Below are 21,419 nucleotides of genomic sequence, written 5' to 3'. Positions count from 1 at the left end.
CAACCCTTTGAGCATCTGAGGATAAACAGGCAAAAGGACCAGTTCAGTGACATCAGGGAAAAGCAATCTTGAGGATTACAGAAGAATAAGCAAAATTAAAAAAATCCTTCCAGTAGCACCTTAGAGACCAACTAAGTTTGTTATTGGTATGAGCTTTCGTGTGCATGCACACTTCTTCAGATACACTGAAACAGAAGTCACCAGAAGAATAAGCAAGCAGGTTACAGGCACAGCCAAGGAGAAGCAGAATATAAGAGCTGTTGGCCAGCCTGCCTGGGAATTTTTATGGGGCTTCTGTTAGGCTAGCACCAAAATGAGCAGACAAGCTCAAGCATTCTCAGGGATTCTTGTATTCTATGGCAGGGTAGCGATCAGGAGGGACTCCTCTTCCTGATTTCTTATAAACCAGTTGTAGCACTTTTGCAAATGTGTCTGTCACACTTGCATGCTGCCCACCAGCAAACTAGACCTCATCCATGCCAGTCCCTTAGCTCAGTGTTTCCCAACCTTGGGCCTCCAGCTGTTTTTGGACTACAACTCCCACCATCCCTAGCTAGCAAGACCAGTGGTCAAGGATGATGGGAATTGTAGTTCAAAAACAGCTGGAGGCCCAAGGTTGAGAAACACTGCCTTAGCTGACATCTGCTGGGTCAAACATACGTACTAGCAGGATCAGCGTGGGAGAAAAAGCAACCATCATAGCCACAAATCCCATTGACAGCAGGTACTTCGTGGGTATTTCTGGCTTCGAAGGAAGCTGTTTTATGGAAGGTACCCGGTTTCCTTTCCCCCCAATATGCACAGAGTAAAACCATTTCCCCCTTCATTATAGACATAAGACCTACAACAAAATGTTTACAGTGTGACACATTCCTGCTTGGGTTGCAGACATTCTGTTCCCAGTTCCTAACTTTTCATTTCTTCCTTGCCCCACCAGCCCTCCAACACACACAACACACACACACACAAACATTTCATGCCCTTTGAGCATGCTCAGTTGTCCCTGGGCATTTTGGAGGGACTGAAAAAATCGTTTTTGTACTTCTGCAAATGTTGGCATTCCTCCACATCTGCAGGTAACTCCCTTTTGTGTGGGGGTAGGGTCATTCTGACTGCATATAAGCCAGGGATAGTCAACAGGGTGCCCTCCAGATACTGCAGACTGCAGCTCCCATTGGCCCTAGCCAGCATGGCCAACAGGCAAGAATCATGGGAGCTGTGGTTCCATTCCTGACAAGCAATTGCAATCAAGAGAATTGAGATTGCTATTAGGCAACAAAGGCAAAAGGGTTGTAGCTCAGGATTATGAACCCATGCTTTGCATACAAACAGCCCCCACTTCATTCTCTGGCATCGCCAGATGGGGCTTCTGGAAACTCCTGTCTGAAGCTCTGGAGAGATGTGGGGAAACCTGTTGCTGGTCTCCAGGTTCCATCATCCCTAATCCTTGGTCACACTGGCTGTCTGATGGGAGCTGAAGTCCACTGACATCTAGAGGCCACACGTTGGCTTCAGTGAACTTGATGGTGCAATGGTCAAACTCAGGATAATGTTCCTAGATTTTGGCATGCAGCTTGCCAAAATGCAATTCTAGGCAACTTTATTGTACTTCGCTTTGATGTGTGTTCATGTGTTTTGGTACCTGCACGTTTTTGAAATAAACTAATTTATATTAAGCGTTTGCTGTTGTGAATGTTTGGCTTTTTAGTTGTCACATAGCCTCCTTGGTGCTAAAGGGGCTGTTGAATAAGCTCAGGAGTTTCCTACAGGAATGTAGGTGCCACATTAAAAAACCATATAGCTTGATCCTGAACACTTTCATAAAGGAACTCCCACCCCATGAACACTCTAATACCCCCCATAGCACAAGTCGAACACAAAGACATGATTCTATCACTTTCCCTTTTACAGCAGACGGCATACCTCCCAAAAAGAAGTTACTGTGGGGATTGCAGCTAAGATAAGAGCCAGCAGGTGGTGTCATTGTCCCAACTTTTTTAAAAATAAAAACAACCAATGTTTTTGACCCTCATGTGCAGTGGCATAGCGTGGGTTGTCAGCACCCGGGGCAAGGCAAGTAATTTGCGCCCCCTAACCCTATCCCTAACCCCCAGATGTTGCGCCCGGTGCGGCTGGCTCACCCTGCACCCCCCACGCTACGCCACTGCCCATGTGCAACAGTGTCAAAAGCTAGTAACCTAGCTTCTTCAGGGTTTCTGCATGGTAGGTAAAGGTAAAGCACCCCTGGATAGTTAAGTCCAGTCAAAGGCGACTATGGGGTGCGGCACTCATTCGCTTTCAGGCCGATGGAGCTGGCGTTTGCCCACACTCAGCTTTCTGGGTCAGGTGGACAGCATGACTAAACCGCTTCTGGTGCAACAGGACACCGTGACGGAAGCCAGAGTGCAGGGAAATGCCGTTTAGCTTCCCGCTGCAGCGGTACCTATTTATCTACTTGCACTGGTGTGCTTTCAAACTGCTAGGTTGGCAGGAGCTGGGACACAGCAATGGGAGATCCCAGGGATTTGAACCGCCAACCTTCTGATCCACAAGCATTTAAAGGTTGAACCAGAAGACAGCTCCTGAATGTCTATTTGAAGAGCATACCAGTCCACAGCACTGGGCCAATGACCCTAAGGTTGATGTCAAATGAGCCTCGCCAACCCAAGGGCCAAACAACAACACTCCTGCCAGTGATCTCTGTGATCGAGCTGGGATATAAGGGTTTAGGCACTCCCTAAGGTACGCGGGTGGCGCTGTGGGTTAAACCATTGTGCTAATGCATCTTGTGAGATTCAAGGGGTTCCAGACACTTTACCCAGAGTCCATGTTTCCTTTTGGAAAGGAGGCACAGCAGAGACTGCAGCGTCTTTATAATATATGGTTTATTTACACAGATATACAACCTGAGATGGGACGCGGGTGGCGCTGTGGTTTAAACCACAGAGCCTAGGACTTGCGGATCAGAAGGTTGGCAGTTCGAATCCCCATGACGGGGTGAGCTCCCGTTGCCTGGTCCCTGCTCCTGCCAACCTAGCAGTTTGAAAGCACATCAAAGTGCAAGTAGATAAATAGATACTGTTCCGGCGTGAAGGTAAATGGCGTTTCCGTGCGCTGCTCTGGTTTGCCAGAAGCGACTTTGTCATGCTGGCCACATGACCCGGAAGCTGTACGCCGGCTCCCTCGGCCAATAAAGCAAGATGAGCGCCGCAACCCCAGAGTCGGCCATGACTGGACCTAATAGTCAGGGGTCCCTTTACCTTTAAAGTACCCTGGACCTAAGTTGTCCCCGACCATCCGAATCTTGGTGGTCACATTCTGCACCAGCAGGAGTTTTTGACCGAGGATCAAATGGACATCTTAACAGCAATATTAATAATAGTGTCTTGTTCAGATAATTGCATTCAATAAAATACAATTTGAAAACAATCATATTTGCCCCTGGAAGGTAGACAGTCCACTATTAATATTTTCAGAGGTGGGGCCTGAGGCTGGTTGGAGCTTCAGCCATAAAAAAACCCCATACGAAACACGGTTTGTACCAAAGGGCATTTAGCTGGAATAGTACCCTTCCCAACCGCTCCCAACACGAATCCTGCCCTCAGTTAAACGCTTAAACTTTCTGCTCCACTAAAGTTTCAATTTAACAATTTCCAAACTACATTTTTTTCTTCTCACGAAGCAGGAGAAACCCCCCCCCACACCCACCAGGAACTCCTGTCTTTGGTGCTGACTCGTGTGTGTAGATGGGGAGACACGTGGCTGCCTAGTCACACGTGCACTAGTTCGATTGCAACGGGAGTACTAGTACCCCGATTCTGAACCCGGAATTTCCCATACCAGACACCTGGATGGGCTATTCTACAGTTTCTTATCTCTGCGACAGCCAACCGCAACAAGAAGTGACGCACAACGCGAGCTAAAACGGAAAGCCGCCTTGCGTGCCGGCGCTCTATCCCCCAGCACCAGAGAAACCACGCCTCTCCTCATTTTATCTCTATGGAAACGGGACGTCACAGCGACGTCAGGCGGAGGCGGAGTCGCTATGTCGGCCGCGCGGTTACTTTCTCGCCTAGCCGGGTCGCTTTGCCTCAGGCGGCCCCTCTCCGCCTTCCGCGTCTTAGCTAGCTGTACTTGGAGCCATGAGCCTCCCAGGCCGCTCGGGCAGAAGACTCGGCCCCTCGGGACTTTATCGGCGGCGGGTTTGGTGCGAGCGGCGCCCGGGCCGGCTCAGCCCTACCTGCGCCTCATGAGGCTGGACAAGCCTATTGGTGAGTCTGCTTGTCAATCATCGGGCAGCCCCTTAGTCTCCGCCCCTCTTGTTTTTGTTTTGGAGAGGGCGGGAAGTCGCGTGGCGCTTTTGATTGGCCGGTCCTGACCCTGTTGAACTTGCCTGGGTTCACTTGCTGTCAAGTGCAAACGTGTCAAGGAGGGGGGCCTGTTGCTATCTGGATGAAGGCATGTTTGTTGTTGTTTAGTCGTTTAGTGACCCCACGGACTAGAGCACGCCAGGCACTCCTCTCTTCCACTGCCTCCCGCAGTTTGGTCAAACTCAGGCTGGTAGCTTCGAGAACACTGTCCAGGCATCTCGTCCTCCGTCGCCCCCTTCTCCTTGTGCCCTCCATCTTTCCCAGCATCAGGGTCTTTTCCAGGGAGTCTTCTCTTCTCATGAGGTGGCCAAAGGATTGGAGCCTCAGCTTCAGGATCTGTCCTTCCAGTGAGCACTCAGGCCTGATTTCCTTCAGAATGGAGAGGTTTGATCTTCTTGCAGTCCATGGGACTCTCAAGAGTCTCCTCCAGCACCATAATTCAAAAGCATCAATTCTTCGGCAATAAGCCTTCTTTATGGTCCAGCTCTCACTTCCATACATCACTACTGGGAAAACCATAGCTTTAACTATACGGACCTTTGTTGGCAAGGTGATGTCTCTGCTTTTTAAGATGCTGTCAAGGTTTGCCATTGCTTTTCTCCCAAGAAGCAGGCGTCTTTTAATTTCGTGACTGCTGTCACCATCTGCAGTGATCATGGAGTCCAAGAAAGTAAAATCTCTCACTGCCTCCATTTCTTCCCCTTCTATTTGCCAGGAGGTGATGGGCCATGATCTTCGTTTTTTTGATGTTGAGCTTCAGACCATATTTTGCGCTCTCCTCTTTCACCCTCATGAAAAGGTTCTTTAATTCCTCCTCACTTTCTGCCATCCAGGTTGTGTCATCTGCATACCTGAGGTTGTTGATGTTTCTTCCCACAATCTTAATTCCAGTTTGGGATTCATCCAGCCCAGCCTTTCGCATGATTCTGCATATAAGCAGAATTCTACATATAAGCAGAAAGTGAAGGCATGTTTACATGAGATTAAATTCGGTTGCACTTAGAGGGGCCTCCTTCTGAGCAGACAGGCACAGGATTGTGCTGGGCTGTGAATCTTTGCAAGTGGTGTGGATCCTGTCACTTTGCAAAGGAGGTTCTTCTTGCCGCAATCCCCTTTCTAACTTCCTCTCTGAGTAAATGGCTTTGGGAGAATTATCACAACTATTATCTTGCAAGTTATGCTGCAAGGTTGAGCTCTACTCTTTTCTTTGTGAATGAATCTTGATCGCTTGCCTCTCTTGTAAGCGGAGTGGCCACGTGATTCGCGTTAGGGAAGGTTAGGAATTAGCAATGGGCAAGGGCTGTACAGTAGTAGCTCAGGGATAGAGCACCACGTTTTGCATGCCTGAGGTTCCAGGTTCAGTCCTTGGTGTCTCCAAATAAAGCTGTGAAAGGCTTGTGCCAAACACTGGGGAGCTACTGCTCAATTCACCAATGGCCTTACTCAGTAAAAGACACCTTTCTACCTCTCTGTTGATAGGGCCATTTATATGTTAATCTGAACATGCAAGAGGGAGTCGGATTGTGCCTGCTGACTGCCCTGTATGTTTGTATGCCTACAAACAGCACATGTTCTTTTACCCTACCAAATGAAGTGGTAAATGGGACATGGAGAGAGCAGATACAAACTCACTCCTCTCTTAACATTGCGTTTAAGTGAACTGTGACTAGTGCAGCAGTTTTTGGATTGAACCTTTCGGTTCTCCCCTAGTTGCTTTAAATACAGCCCTGAGAGAAGAGTAACAACTTAAATGTGTGTGTCTTTTTTTGGCAAATATAATTTCTACTCTTCTTGATCGCCCATCCATATTTAAAATGTCCCTGTTTGTGATTCTCTTTAGTTACATGTTTACATGACCCATACATGAAGCTGATTTGAAGGCATATCTAGGATTGTCTGCTTGAAAAAGCTGCGCCTCTGCCTTTGACAGTAGCTTGATGTATGGATGTTAGCAGCAGATATCTGCTGCATGTTTATCTGCATGTTGAGAGATTTTAAAGTTTTATTTGTGCACATCAAGACACTGTTAAAGCTTGCACAAGAGCAGTCTGATTTTTTTTTCTATTTAGCTGACAACCTTAGAGATAACTCCTTTTTTCTTGTGGGGAAATTAAACTGTTGTCGATTTGTAACGCAGGAAGCCAAGAAGAAAGGTGGAAGAGATTTGCTCTCAGCCCTTGCAGATAAGAAGGCTCTTTATACCTTACTTCCCAGTTCTGTGCCCCTTACTTCCTCTTGCATTTCCACAGTGATCATGTGTGGTCAGGAATGAGGCTTCCATAATTACATACTTTTAATTATAAGTAAACAACAACAACAATTCTAAAGGGCCATTGATGGCAGATAGATTTGTTCATCCCTAGCTAGATGACAATGCTCAGGGGTCTGGAATTGGTGTGAAACCTCTAAATTATGTTATAAAAATGTGGGAATGTAACCTTCAGAACAAAGAGACAGAATGCAGAAGTAATCTCTTCAATCCTGCAATTCCATAAGTTGTTGAAATTTCCTTCAATGCAAATGCAGAGCTATCCTGCCTTCAAAAGCTTCCATGTTTACTTCAACAAAAGTGGCAGTTCTGCACATGCCCACAAAAGCAATGCATGGAAGAAGCTGCTCCTCCGCTAAGATGAACGAGGATGGTTTGTCATAATAAGAGATGTGTATTTAAGGTGTTCCTTATGCTCTGAACAGGGATGCGGGTGGTGCTGTGGGTTAAACCACAGAGCCTAGGACTTGCCGATCAGAAGGTTGGCGATTTGAATCCCCACGACGGGGTGAGCTCCCGTTGCTCAGTCCCTGCTCCTGCCAACCTAGCAGTTCGAAAGCACGTCAGAGTGCAAGTAGGTAAATAGGTACCGCTCCGGTGGGAAGGTAAACAGTGTTTCCGTGCGCTGCTCTGGTTCGCCAGAAGCGGCTTAGTCATGCTGGCCACATGACCCGGAAGCTGTCTGCCGGCTCCCTTGGCCAATAAAGCGAGATGAGCGCCGCAACCCAAGAGTCGGTCACAACTGGACCTAATGGTCAGGGGTCCCTTTACCTTTATGCTCTGAACTGAGTCAATTGCATGGAACACTTCTAAGTAATATAATCTACAGGGGATGCCAGGCATTGATTGCAACTTGATTACAATTTCCAGCAGTGGAGCTGTGCTAGCTTTTTGCAGTAATACCAACCCAAAAGCCTTGTGACACCTTAAAGTATTTTGTCATAAGCTTTCATGTACCATAGCCCACTTCATCAGATGCATAAAGTGTTCTAAGTTGCAGGTACATACATAGTAAACAATGAGGTCAGGAAAATGAAATGTAGAAAAGTACCAATGTGGTAGTTAGATTCTTAGCTGTGGGTGTACACAACAAACATGCTGCTAACACAGGCATCCTGGCACAGTAAGTCAATTAACACATGTAGTGTTAATTCTATAAGTGTCAGCACTGAACCTGTTGATGTATTTCAATTGATCGGTTTTGTGGAGCAATCTCCCCTTAAAATTCCTCTGTCCCCATTTGGCCACCTTAAGGTCAGTTATAGCATGTCCTGTGAAATTAAAATTTCCTCATGGGTTTTTCAGTGTTGCAATTTATGTTTATATTCTTTTGCATATTTTATTTGTCCTAGTTATTGTTTTCAGAAGCTTTGTATTCACCCAGATGAGTCAGAACCAATCAAAAAGAACATGCAGTATATGTACAATATATTTATCCATCACTAATTCCTTCCCTAATTTATATTTTTAGGGACGTGGCTGCTGTACCTACCCTGCACTTGGAGTATAGCCCTTGCAGCAGAACCAGGCTGTCTGCCGGCCTGGGACATGCTGTTACTCTTTGGCGCTGGCGCAGTCCTGATGCGTGGAGCAGGCTGCACAATCAATGACATGTGGGATCAAGACTATGACAAAAAGGTAGAGAGGACTTGAAAAGAGCAGGCAGGCTCATAATGTTTGCTAAGTAAGTAAGTTGCCTTTTTGTAAAGCAAGTCCGACCCGCAAGATATGCTCATTGAAGACTGTATGCGGGCTTCCTAGGCTCTAAATACCTAAGCTGCACTTCTCTTTGTACTGAAATATGTTAGCAAAGTGCATCTCAAATTACGGGGCTGGTCTGAGTTGCTGAGACTGGAAAGCACCGTCCCTTAATGTCACCCATGTGATGGGAAACCTACAAATTGCCTTCACCTCCAGGATCTCTCTCAGCCTCTGCTCTGTTGTCAATGCATATCACCAGCAATGTGTCAGCCAGCTTGATGGGCTGCTCCAGGTAGATTGAGGTTCAGTGTGAACATGCACAGCACACCATGATGGCTCTATGATGCTTCTTCACCTAGAACTGCATTGTGTTCACTGGTACTTAGTCCCCCTGGCCTTCGTGGCATATACACACCCTCTGGTGAATAGGAGGGTGCCATGTACCAAAGGCGATGACTAAATATGGTACGTGACTAAAATCTAAATTTTCTGGCTTGGGAACAGTATGTCTACATGAGTATATAATTCAATCATTGAAATACTCTTCTGTGCTTAGGTTACAAGAACAGCAAGCCGACCACTGGCAGCTGGAGAGATTTCAAATTTTCAGTCCCTTGTTTTTCTGGGAGGACAGCTGAGCTTGGCTTTATGCATCCTATTATGTTTAAATTATTACAGGTAAGTTAGACAGGAGCTGTTGATTGCTTCGGCCATTTCTTACACAGCCTGCTTTCATGGATGTGCTTTCTGGAGCCATTCTTATGGAGGCATAAACATGGAAAACATTACATAATAATTGATAAAGTAGTTTTTTTAATAGAGAGGTGTGGTTCATGAGGTCTGTTGTTATGAGGCTAGAAGTAAGTAATGAAAATGTTCTGTTCAGAATCATTAATTGAGAAGGGGAATTGCCATGGCCTTAATTAATCCTGACTTCAGTGTATTTCAAATGTGAATTGTTGCAATGATAGTAGTAGGTTGGGTAGAATACAAATGCAACTTCTTAATGCTCTTTCCATTTCCTTTGCAGTATTGCTCTGGGAGCGGCTTCTTTATCTCTTGTGGTGACTTATCCACTTATGAAGAGAATAACTTACTGGCCACAGCTGTTCTTGGGTGAGCTCACAAGTTGCTTTTTCTTTCAGATGGGTTTTGTACTGGCTTAGCTCTACACTGGATTGTGGTCAGACTGTTCAGTGTATCGTATTCTTTGCAAGAATTGACTAGATTTATTCTGAGCAAGCATTCTTCATTTTCCTTCATCGCAACATGAGAGTTAATGAGCACCAGCTTCTTGTATAACTTTTCCCTGCTCTCTGTGCAGTTCTGAAGTGTTCAAAGTCTGAATTACCTGATTTAAACAAACTTTGCCATGGGCAATACTTAAACGTTAGCCAAATAACAAGCTTTGTTTTTGTTTATTAGCTCTTACTGATTTATAACAATTGTGAATACACAGTTTCATTCATAATAATAGTTACAGGTAGGTAGCCGTGTTGGTCTGCTGTAGCCCAAACAAACAAACAAAATTCCTTCCAGTAGCACCTTAGAGACCAACTAAGTTTGTTATTGGTATGAGCTTTCGTGTGCATGCAGGGTATCTGAAGAAGTGTCCATGCACACGAAAGCTCATACCAATAACAAACTTAGTTGGTCTCTAAGGTGCTACTTGGGGACGCGGGTGGTGCTGTGGGTTAAACCACAGAGCCTAGGACTTGTCAATCAGAAGGTCGACGGTTCAAATCCCCGTGATGGGGTGAGCTCCCGTTGCTCTGTCCCTGCTCCTGCCCACCTAGCAGTTCGAAAGCACGTCAAAGTGCAAGTAGATAAATAGGTACCGCTCCGGCGGGAAGGTAAACAGCGTTTCCGTGCGCTGCTCTGGTTCGCCAGAAGCGGCTTAATCATGCTGGCCACATGACCCAGAAGCTGTACACCGGCTCCCTCGGCCAATAAAGCGAGATGAGCACCGCAACCCCAGAGTCAGCCACGACTGGACCTAATGGTCAGGGGTCCCTTTACCTTTACCTTTTAAGGTGCTACTGGAAGGAATATTTTTTTATTCATAATAATGTAAGTATTGATATTCGGCCCTTCAACAACATTCTCAGTGTGGCTTTACAAAATCAGAATGTCAAAATCATTAAAATACGTATATCAAATAAAACAGCTATTACAATAAAAGCAGTATAACATAACCTGGTGGGGATAAAAATATAATACTGAAGCAGATTAAAAGTTTCTGCACTAAAATGATATCAAAGTAGGTGCCAAGTGAGCTGGTCTGGGGGCAGTATTCCACAGCTGAGGAGCCACTACGAAAACAGCTCCCTCCCACCACAGTTTACCTGATAGGAGCATTCCAGAAAGGACCTCAAAGTAATATCTTAAAAGTCTGGATAGCCACACATGGAGAGAGTCTTTTGTAAGGAGGGAAGCTAATATTTGCATGTTTAGTTTGGCTAGCAAAGTTCAAATGAATGGGTGGAAACCAGTTGTGCTTTGAGTAGATAGACCTACTGAAAGTAATTGGAGTTGAGTTAGTCTGACTTCTCCCATTGCTTCCAGTGGAGCTACTCTAAGCACAACAAAGGCTGAAGTATTAGCCCCACTTATCTATGAGTAAGCCCTATTTAATTAAAAAGGGCTCGCTCCTGAGTATCGTGTTATTAGTCTCCATCTGACCTAGCATGTGAAAACAGTATGGTAATTTGATAGTAATACCTAAAGAGTTCAGATGTTTCAAATGAACACTGGAAAGATGGAAAGCTGCAATGTGAATCAATATCATTTTAATTATTTCCCTTCTTAATTTCTTTACTGGCATTTGATTTAAAGGGCTGGAAACAAAGGAACTAGTGAGGCATGCCAAACTTGTAAGGCACATCCAGTTGGATTTCTGAATTCTTTTTAATTTGAACAGCAGGTCACTATGCTACACTGGAAACCTGTTTTGAAATTCTGGTCATTCAAAGGCAGTTTGCCACACAGTATTGCAGGTTGGAGAAATACTGTTTAAGAGACAGAAGTTTGAAGGATGTCTTGGCTCCCGAACTAAAAGAGGAGTTATTTGAATCTTGCCATTTGAGATCCTCCTCAGAATCCCTTCTCTGGGGTTTTCCTGCTGTCTGATTTTATCAGGGGGCTACCAAGGAGGAGCTTTTGCAGTGTTGATGCCCTGGCCTTAGAATGCTCTATCCCAAAAAGCTTTCCTGGTACCCAGTCCAATGTTTTTCTGGAGCCAGGCAAATATCTTTTTTCTTTTCTGAAGCTTTTTATTTTATTTTATTTTATTTTAATCTGTTTTATGCTGGCATTTTAGTTGCCTCTAACGAAGTCATACTTCCAGTGAACCCCCTGAAGTCTTAAGTTGACTGACTTCAGTCCATTGATATCAGAAGGTCTACTCTGTGTATGACTAGCAGCACAATCCTAACACTGTCTGCTTAGAAGTAAGACCAATTTAATTCAATGGGACTTTCTCCCAGGTAAGTGAGGATAGGCCTGTAGCCCTAGAGCTGATGTGTTTTACCTTATGTTTATGTAGTTTAAAATATTTTATTCTAAACCTGATAATATGCTTGAGTGGCAGTCTATAAATCTTAATGATATATAAATAACAACTGGAAGAAATACTGTGGCGCCTACCTTTTGTTATGAGGTATTCTCAGGTTATGCAGCGTTCAATAAATTCAATGTATGCTTTGAGCCTGAGTCTTCTTGCCCAGCTAATGTCTTTTAATTTTTCCAAAAACCCAGCTAATGTCTTAGGGTAAGATGCTGAACTTAAGGCTGCAGTACTTTATACACTTTTCTGGGAGTAAAGCCCATTGAAGCCTATCATACTTCTGAGTAGACATGTATAGGATTTCATTTTTCTAATCTATTCACTGTTCTATCACAGTTCCCTCCCCCCATTTCATTTATATTCCCTGCATGTGTCTTTTAATAAACATTACACCAGCAGGTTGATCAGATGCAAGCGAAGGCAGGATTCCTGTCTCTCTGGAAGAGGGAGTGTTTGGCAAGTGCAATTTTTCCATCGTTATGGCTTGTATAATGAGCCAGGTGTCATTGCCAAAATTTTCAGTGCTGCATAACCACCCTGCCCTCCTTTTTGTGTGGCCACTAACAGTGAATAGAACAGATGGAATGAGATTAGCTTTCTGCCATGAATAAGAACAGTGTTGACCAATGGGACGGGCAGACTTTAAGCGATACTTTTTTCCTTGGGAACTGCCTGACTCACTTCCGTAGAAAACAATAAAAGAAATAGTACTATTCTTTCACAGAGTCTCAGTTGTTTAATCTGTTTTTGAATTGGAGTCCCTTTCTTCCTGCCAAGTCAGTGTATTCTGTACGAAAGTATAATCTTGTGCTGGAAACATGGAAAACCCTGCGCTCTTATTCCTCCACAATAAAACAAAGATAAACAGATTTCAAGCGAAACAGATTGGTTTTGTTTATCTCTTTGCCTACTCTTTGTAAGGAGGGGATCAGAGGCTATGGTACTAGCCTGGGTGGGCTGAAGAACCCACAAGAATGTGCCACTTTTCTAGCAGGTTCGTGTTCCCACCCATTCTCTCAGTGTTGATGGCAATGCATATCTTACACGGTCAGGGGGACGGTCCCTGGTTTTCTCCCTTGCATTAGTATTTGTGCGCACACTTTGTGGCCAATTGACTCTCTTTGGGTTGAAAACTCTGATGACGGAAAAGGCTGGGGCTAGCTGGCTTATTTTGGCAAAAGACTTACAGTGGTACCTCAGGTTAAGTACTTAATTCATTCTGGAGGTCCGTTCTTAACCTGAAACTGTTCTTAACCTGAAGCACCACTTTAGCTAATGGGGCCTCCCGCTGCTGCCGCACTGCCGGAGCATGATTTCTGTTCTCATCCTGAAACAAAGTTCTTAACCTGAAGTACTATTTCTGGGTTAGCAGAGTATGTAACCTGAAGCGTATGTAACCTGAAGCATATGTAACCTGAGGTACCACAAAGCTCATGCTCTGGCTGCAGTCAGCCAGTTTCTCTTAAGTCGCCTACAGAACTTGTTACTTTTTTTCTTGCTCCAGACTAACAAGGCTACTATTCTAGGATTTTGATTTCTTTTCAATCAGCCAGTCATTTTCATGGTGATTTTGTGCTGCTTTTATTGCATTTTATATTTTATTGTATACATTGCTGTACATCACCATGTTACATTGTATGAATTGGCAATGTAGAAATACTTTTGTAAGTAAAATAAAACTGTTTGGCCGAGTGTTGGATCATTCTGAAAACAAAGTCCTATCAGGGTGCCTCACAAGAATGTTGAATCTCATTGCAAATGAACGAGCAAGATATTTCTGAAAAATAGATAGAGACTATTGCTGCGTTTGAGACTCTTTGTTTTAGTTTTTGTCATATCTCTTTCAGGCCTGACCTTCAACTGGGGAGCCTTACTTGGGTGGTCAGCCGTCCAAGGCTCTTGTGACTGGTCAGTTTGCTTGCCCCTGTATTTCTCAGGAGTTTGCTGGACATTAATGTACGACACTATTTATGCTCATCAGGTATATAGCCTTCCTATTTCTTAATAAGGAGGATTTGGAAATTAGGGACTGCTGTTGATGAATTGCACTATTATGGGGTGATGGATACCAAAGCAGGTTTTCAACTGTGCATGCTTGTTTGAACAACTCCTTATTTGTTAATAGTTTCTTTGTTCTCATTGTTGATGTTTTTATGGCGGTTGTTGTGACCTGCCCTTATCAGCCCTGTTGGGGTACAAAGGCAGGTTGTAAATGAACAAAATGAACAATTCCAGTGTTTGGAATATTTGCTTATGAATTTCCATGGTTGTTTTTAGTTTTCATAATGGCTAGGCAGCTGCTGATTCCACAGTTTGGGAATGATTAATCAGAATATCCAAAAATGATCAGAATATCCCAAAATAATAACACCAAGGCTTCAGGTGCATTTATCTTCAGCAATCTTGATAAAAGAAGTTAGTCTTGTATTATTATTATTATTTCCATATTGCATATGAGAGGCTAAGGTTGAGAGAGGGCTACTTGCGTAAGGCTGCTCAGCAAGTAGTTCTGAGCTTTGAATGGGGAACACCAGAATTTGTAGCTCATGCTCTCATCTACTTGGTAGTGGCTCATGTTCTAGCTTTCTCGTATATCCTTTTCCTCTACACTCTGTCTTTTTACTCTCATTTGGTTCAAAATGTGTGGGTTAACATCTCTCTCTCCATCAAATTGTGGGAAATCAATAGAAATTCTTATAAAAACACAGCAAGAATTATATAAAACTGTTTAAAAGCTAAATGAAAACAGAGTAAAACTTTGTGCCATAGATAAAACTGAGCAGTGCGCACAAAGAAAAAAGTTTCGGGAATTAAGAATAAGACTCCAGGAAACTTTGCGTAGTCATATATACCTTTAAGAGGCATTCAGAGCTGACTACTTTCTCTACCACATGAACCATCCAGGGGAAGATATTCCAAAGGATGGATAAAGTACCACTGATAAAGTCCATTTCCGTGCAATCACCAAGTGACAGCCATGAAACTTGGTCTGTACGAGGGGAGGCAGTCTGTTAAGTACCTTTGACCAAAGTTGTTCTTATCAGCCTCAAAACCTTGAACCTGATTCAGCAACTGATAAGTACCTTCCCATTTGTGCCAAGGGGTTGTGGTTTTCTCTCCAGCTCTTTGGCCTTCTTATTGCTGGGTTAGGTCTCTAACCAGGATCAACGTGCTCACAGGCTCTTCTCACAAAGACCACTTCCACGTAAAATCACCATCCTTCCCTGTCTAAGTCTATGAAACGCCACGTGACTGGTCTTTTCATTAACAACTCCTTCCCTTGTAGGATAAAAGAGATGATCTCGCCATAGGTGTGAAATCTACAGCACTCCGGTTCAATGAAAACACAAAGCCATGGCTCAGTGCTTTCAGTACCATCATGCTTTTGGGACTTACTGCAGCAGGAATGCATTGTGATCAGACTTTTCCATACTATGTTGCTGTGACTGTGGCAGGCATCCACTTGGCTCAGCAGGTTAGATCCCATACTTGTATTGCTCTTTATGTGGAAGCTTGAAACAGATGGATGCTTTATCAGTTTGGCTTCAGTTCTTAACCACCTGCTCTGTCTTGTATCCACTAAAGCTATTTCTTGCTTTTCTAGGTATACAATAAAAATTTTTAACAGGGAGGGGATGGTGGTGATGATGGAGATAATACCGTATTGGCCCAAATATAAGCCACAGTTTTTTTCCAAATTCCGACCGTGAAAAGTTAAAGTGCGACTTACATTCGTGACCTTACGATGCTTACTGCTTACTGCCTTACTGCTGCTGAAACAGCTGCCCACAAGGGCCGTTGGGGGAGTGGGACAATGGCGCCTGTCCTCACCTCGGCTCCCAAACCGCCCCCCCAAACTGCCAGAAAGAAGGGGGAAGTGAGGAAAAGCAGTACAGTTCCCACCCCCAGGAAAGAGCACGGGGCATTGGTGCGCCACCCACCTGCTGTTCCCAGGCCTCCCCCAAGCCGTCGGACTGAAGGGGGAGAGGCTGCCGGCAAAACAGTTACGGTATTCAGCAGCTGATGACCACATGGGCTTTAGTCGTGAAAGAGTGCTTGTTTGGGATGGGTGCTTGTTGACCCCCTTTTGATTCCCGCCCCCAACCCTCCCTGGGCAAGCCTTGTGTGTGTGTTCCTTGTGTGATTGCGCTTCATTGGACGGGTGCCTTTCAAAATCCCCCCCCCCCAATTTTAAGGGAGCAGCTTATATTTGGGTATTGTCTTTTTTCCTCCTCCCCCTCCAATTTTATTTTTTTTAATAAATTTTTATTAAAGTTTCAACAAATTTTATAGTAACACAAAAAGCAAAACATCACAACAACAATACAAACAAACAATACAAAACAGAAATCAAACAAAATTAAAAAGTTCAATTCTTGGTTTCATACAGCTTTCTTTCCGGACTTCCTCACATCTCCCTTTTCTGTTTTCAAATTTCCAAATTAGTTTCAGCAGATTTTTCCCCTATTTTAACCAAATTATTATGTCTTAATTTCTTTTAAAGTTAACCATTCCTGCTGCTATCCACTCATCTTTTTATCTTCCATCCTTAGGTTAACTAAACTGTGATTCTCTTATTTGTTACTAATGAAACATCTTTGCACATTCCTTCAGCTTTGTCACTAATGCCACATTGTCTCAATATCCTGCATCATATTAACATTCATATAGTTTACAATGTTTTTGCAGATAATCTTTGAATTTCTTCCATTCTTCTTCTATTTGTTCTTCTCCCGTATCTCGGATTCTGCCAGTCATTTCTGCTAGGTCCATATAGTCCATCAATTGCATCTGCCATTCTTCCAGAGTGGGCAAATCTTGTGTCTTCCAATACTTTGCGATGAGTATTCTTGCTGCTGTTGTTGCGTACATAAAAAAGGTTCTATCCTTCTTTAACACCTTCTGATCGACAATGCCCAGAAGGAAGGCCTCTGGTTTCTTCAAGAAGGTATACCTAAATACCTTTTTCAACTCATTATAGATCATTTCACAGAATGCCTTTACCCTTGGGCACGTCCACCAGAGGTGAAAGAATGTTCCCTCAGTTTCCTTACATTTCCAACATTTATTATCAGGCAAATGGTATATCTTTGCAAGCTTGACTGGTGTCATGTACCACCTATAAATCATTTTCATAATATTTTCTTTCAAGGCATTACATGCCGTAAATTTCATACCAGTGGTCCATAACCGTTCCCAGTCAGCAAACATAATATTATAACCAATGTCTTGTGCCCACTTAATCATAGCTGATTTAACCATTTCATCCTGAGTATTCCATTTTAACAGCAAGTTATACATTCTTGACAATGTCTTATTTTTAGGTTCTAACAATTCCGTTTCTAGTTTCGATTTTTCCACCTGGAAACCTAGTTTCTTGTCCATGTTAAAAGCCTCTCTAATTTGGTAGTAATGTAGCCAATCTCGCACTCTATCTTTTAGCTTCTCAAAGCTCTGCAATTTCCATGTATTTCCTTCCTGTTCTAATATCTCCCAATATTTCGGCCATTTGGCCTCCATATTGAGCTTTTTCAGAGCCTTAGCCTCCATAGGTGACAACTCCCCCTCCAATTTTAATAGAGCAGTTTATATTCGAGTGCGGCTTATATTCGGACCAATACGGTATTATTTATATGCTGCCCATTTGACTGGGTTGCGCCAGCCGCCTTGGGCAGCTTCCTGCAAAATATAAAAACACAATAAAACATGGGATGGCTAGAAGAGAGAAGTTGGTAAAGCACAGCAAAACTTGGGAGGAGAAAGTCATGTATAGCATTTGTACAAAGCAGGTGAATTTATGGCAGTCCAGAAAAAAACTTGGAAGCAAAAAATGTTATCATAAGAAGAAGAGGGAACTGAGTAAAGGGTATTGATTTGGCGAATTATAAGTGTGAATTACAGTACACTAATATTGATATCCCCCTTCCTTCTCCAGATATACACTTTGGATATTCACAAGCCTGAAGATTGCTGGAAAAAGTTCTCTTCTAACCGCACAGTAGGACTCATACTTTTGGTAGGGATTGTTCTTGGAAACTTACAGAAAAGGAAAAATACAGAAGCAACAATGAAAAGGTTAGATAGTACAGAAGAAAATAAAGTTGTTTTACAGAAAGGAAATGAACACAACTAAAAAAAAAAATCTACATGATTTCAGCTAGTGCTGTATTTAAAATACTTTATTGATGAGACATTTTTTTAAAAAAATTGTATCTTTATTATGTGTAAACTTCTCACTGCCAGTATACAGCTGTGGCAATAAACCAGCTATATTTGCTTGCTTCCTGTCGAAACTTTAAGAGGAAACACTCGCAGAAGTTTACAACTGAACTTCAACATTGTAAAATTGTAATGGGTGTGAGAACTCTTACGGATATAGGCCTAGTGTAAATAAGAACTGTGACTCATGAAATAGTGTGATTCATGAAATTCTTCATTTGTGTAAAATAGTTCTATTTTTAGATATCCAAAACCAGTCTATAAAGTGACTTTTGTCAAGGTGATGTTCAGTTCTGTGGTGTTCTCATTTAAAATGTTTTGAGCATACTATATACCTGGCTGGTTGCTGCTCTTTCTCTTGAAAAGGCTGGTTGCAGATATACTGCGCACTGATCTATCATCTTCTTTCTGACAGAGGCCAGCCATTCCAGAGGGGCAGGGGGGAAGCTGCAGCCTTCAGTGTTTGATAAGAACGGCTGTTCAAAACTTGTCTCATTAAATAGGATGTCCTTGACAACATCAAGCTGTGCCTTTAGGGTGGCAAGCAGAGGTGCCTGTCAGCCAGCCGTGCAAACTGATGTGAGCCTCTAAAGCAGGATGGTTCTGACATCAGCCACTACATAGCCAAGGGAAGCCCTAAAAGTGTCATTGTTCTAGGTGCTTCACAATATCACTCACGCTAAACAAGCCTTCAGAGGTGAAAGCTCCGATTTAAGTGGCTAGATTGAAAACCCACAATTCAAAATTGTGACAAACTTAATTTGCCAATTAGCTCATTACTTTGTCTACCTCCAGTGATACTGCTTATTTTCTAGTAGTTTCCTGCAGGGCATCCGGAAAACAACTTGAGCTGCTTTGAACCAGGCACCCTTAATTTGGCATCACATCAAAGAGAGCCTTACTTAGGCCCAATTAACAGATGAGGATGAATTAGCCCTGAGCTACTTATGCAGTCAACAAGTGACTTAGTACCTTTGTTCTTAAGCCCACAAGGCAATTGTTTCCAGTAAGGTTCAAGCGCCAACGTGTCAAGACAGTGAAAGATCTCAGGAGAGTGGGTTCACAGGGTTTTTCATTCATAAGCGCCCTTTCCTCGGTGAAAAGAGGCTTTAAAAATAATAATAAATTAGACTACTAGCCCAGGTTATCCATCCCTCCACTGAGGAAGCTATGCTGTCGAACAGGAAAGCATTGCACAACTGTTCTTAGAAATAATTTGTTGGTAAGGTGTGGCAGGTACACCTTTCAAAGAGCAACAGCGAGCTCACTTCTGCGGCATTCATTTTGCCAAGCTTTGAACGGCTTCCTTTTGTGATGCGGCTAGGAGAGCTCTCTCAAAAAAACCATGCACTACTCTTGTGATATTTCATCTCTTGTGTCAACCAAATGGTTACAGCTCTGAAATACTCAAAAGGTCTCCCTTGTCAGTTTGATTTATGTCTGGGGGTTCTGCCCATTTGCATTTCTTTCATGTGACCCAAGGTTTGCTGGCCCAGCCCAACATGGCATCTCATCAGGCACGTGTTTGTAAGTGGGCGATACTGTCAAGGAATCCAGTTTCATTGCCTTTCTCAATGCTTTACCCATTGGGTTAACGTCATTCACCCCACACCCAAGCAATAGTGAATACAGCGTCATGACGTCAGCTTTTAAGCAAAGCACTCTTCATAGGAAGAATGAGCTGGAACCAAAGGTTCCTTTTTCCTGTTGCCAAAAGGGAACCTTAACCCTAATTCTCCCCCCCCCACACACACATATAAGATGTTTTCATAAATATTTTGAAATGGGTCTTGTTTTCTCTGCAGCAGAAAGGAGTCTTTAAACAATACAGGAATGTTTTTAAGCTATTGGCCACTTGCAACCAAGTAAAGATTCTTGGGTGCAAGGATGGCAGCTGACATATCCACCCTCTGGAGGTGCATGCCTGAGGATCCTTGGGTCTTGACTGTTTTCACACACTAATGCCACACCCTCTAGAATTCTATCTGTTATATTTTATCTGCACGATCAGAATGGATGTCAGGAACCAAAATGCTTTTTTTGCGCAGCCTGAGCAGGAGCAGTGAACAACGTTACAGTTACAGTGGTACCTTGGTTTACGAACTTAATCTGTTCCGGAAGTCTGTTCTTAAACCAAAGCATTCTTAAACCAAGGCATGCTTCCCCATAGCAGCTAGGGACTCAATTCACAAATGGAACACAGCAGGAAGCGAAACATGTTCTGCTTCCAAGGCAAAGTTCACAAACCAAAACACCTACTTCCGGGTTTGCAGCGTTCTTAAGCCAAGTTGTTCATAAACTAAGCTGTTCTTAAACCAAGGTACCACTGTAATTGTTGTAGCTTGTCTTCACTTACCCCACCTCACTGCCCTGCTCACCATTCTTGCATTATTAATGGTCTGTGTCACTGTTGGGGGGTGGAAAGGTCAGAATGGGCCAATACAGTGGTACCTCTGGTTGCAAATGGGATCCGTTCCAGAGGGCCATTCGCAACATGAAAAGTACGCAACCTGCAGCGGCGCGTCTGCACATGAGCAGGTTGCGATTTGCCGCTTCTGTGCATGTGCATGACGTCATTTTGCGCTTCTGCATATCCGCGAGCAGCGAAAACCGGAAGTAACCCTTTCCGGTACTTCCGGGTCGCCGCAGGACGTAACCTGAAAAAACGTAACATGAAGCGGACGTAACATGAGGTATGACTGTATATATGTGGACCATCCATCCAACCGTCTTAGGGACTCCACTCCAGATCTGTGTAGAGTTTACCCCCTCGCCTTTTCTTCTTCCAAAGATGTCCTGCAAGGCAGCGGGTACAGGTTTTTTCCTTGGGGTTTACTCCCAAAGTCTTTCTCATGGACAAGTATAACCACAAGGCAGAGAACGAACTACCCATCCTCTAACACCCCAACACAGCCTGAATGCTAAATATCATCACTATCGCCACATTCAATCCACTGACACAATTTAGTTGTCAGTTCATAGAACTAAAGTGTTGGAAATGACCCCAGGGGTCAAGGAGTCCAACGCAGGAATCTCAACATGCAATCCCCTATCCAATTTGATACCATACCAGACCTTGCCTAGCTTTCCATATTATTATTATTATTATTATTAGCCACCTGAGAAACAGTTTCTACGCAAACGCAATTCTGGTTCTAAACGCAGCATAAGGCATCTCTATAGTATATTGTATTTTAAAATGGGGTTTCAGAGTTTTTAGGGGTTTTTGAATGTCTTATGTAGATTTTTCAATTTCATTGTTCTGTATGGGGCAATGACAATAAAGATATTGTAT

The 21,419-nt window shown here is 43.5% G+C and overlaps 1 protein-coding gene across 1 annotated transcript; it reads left to right on the top strand.

Moving 5' to 3' along the window:
• The first annotated feature begins 3,999 nt into the window (after positions 1-3,999).
• On the top strand, positions 4,000-18,408 carry COQ2 (coenzyme Q2, polyprenyltransferase). The gene is made up of 7 exons (XM_079991045.1): positions 4,000-4,271; positions 8,111-8,277; positions 8,897-9,018; positions 9,371-9,456; positions 13,753-13,886; positions 15,192-15,380; positions 17,841-18,408. Exons 1-7 carry the CDS (start codon positions 4,046-4,048, stop codon positions 18,036-18,038), a joined length of 1,122 nt encoding a protein of 373 aa, XP_079847171.1. The 5' UTR covers positions 4,000-4,045; the 3' UTR covers positions 18,039-18,408.
• Positions 18,409-21,419: the final 3,011 nt, after the last annotated feature.

The sequence above is a fragment of the Podarcis cretensis genome, assembly GCF_951804945.1.
Source record: "Podarcis cretensis genome assembly, chromosome: 9".
In the NCBI taxonomy this organism is placed as follows: Eukaryota; Metazoa; Chordata; class Lepidosauria; order Squamata; family Lacertidae; genus Podarcis; species Podarcis cretensis.
Note: the sequence above shows the minus strand (reverse complement) of the source record. Positions and strands in the feature narration are given on the sequence as shown.

Bases quoted from the DNA above. Each gene is read 5' to 3' on its own strand.
- COQ2 (XM_079991045.1), top strand. From the start codon at position 4,046: ATGTCGGCCGCGCGGTTACTTTCTCGCCTAGCCGGGTCGCTTTGCCTC. The intron at 9,457-13,752 runs GTGAGCTCACAA...TATCTCTTTCAG, and splicing joins CTGGCCACAGCTGTTCTTGG to GCCTGACCTTCAACTGGGGA. The intron at 13,887-15,191 runs GTATATAGCCTT...CTTCCCTTGTAG, and splicing joins ACACTATTTATGCTCATCAG to GATAAAAGAGATGATCTCGC.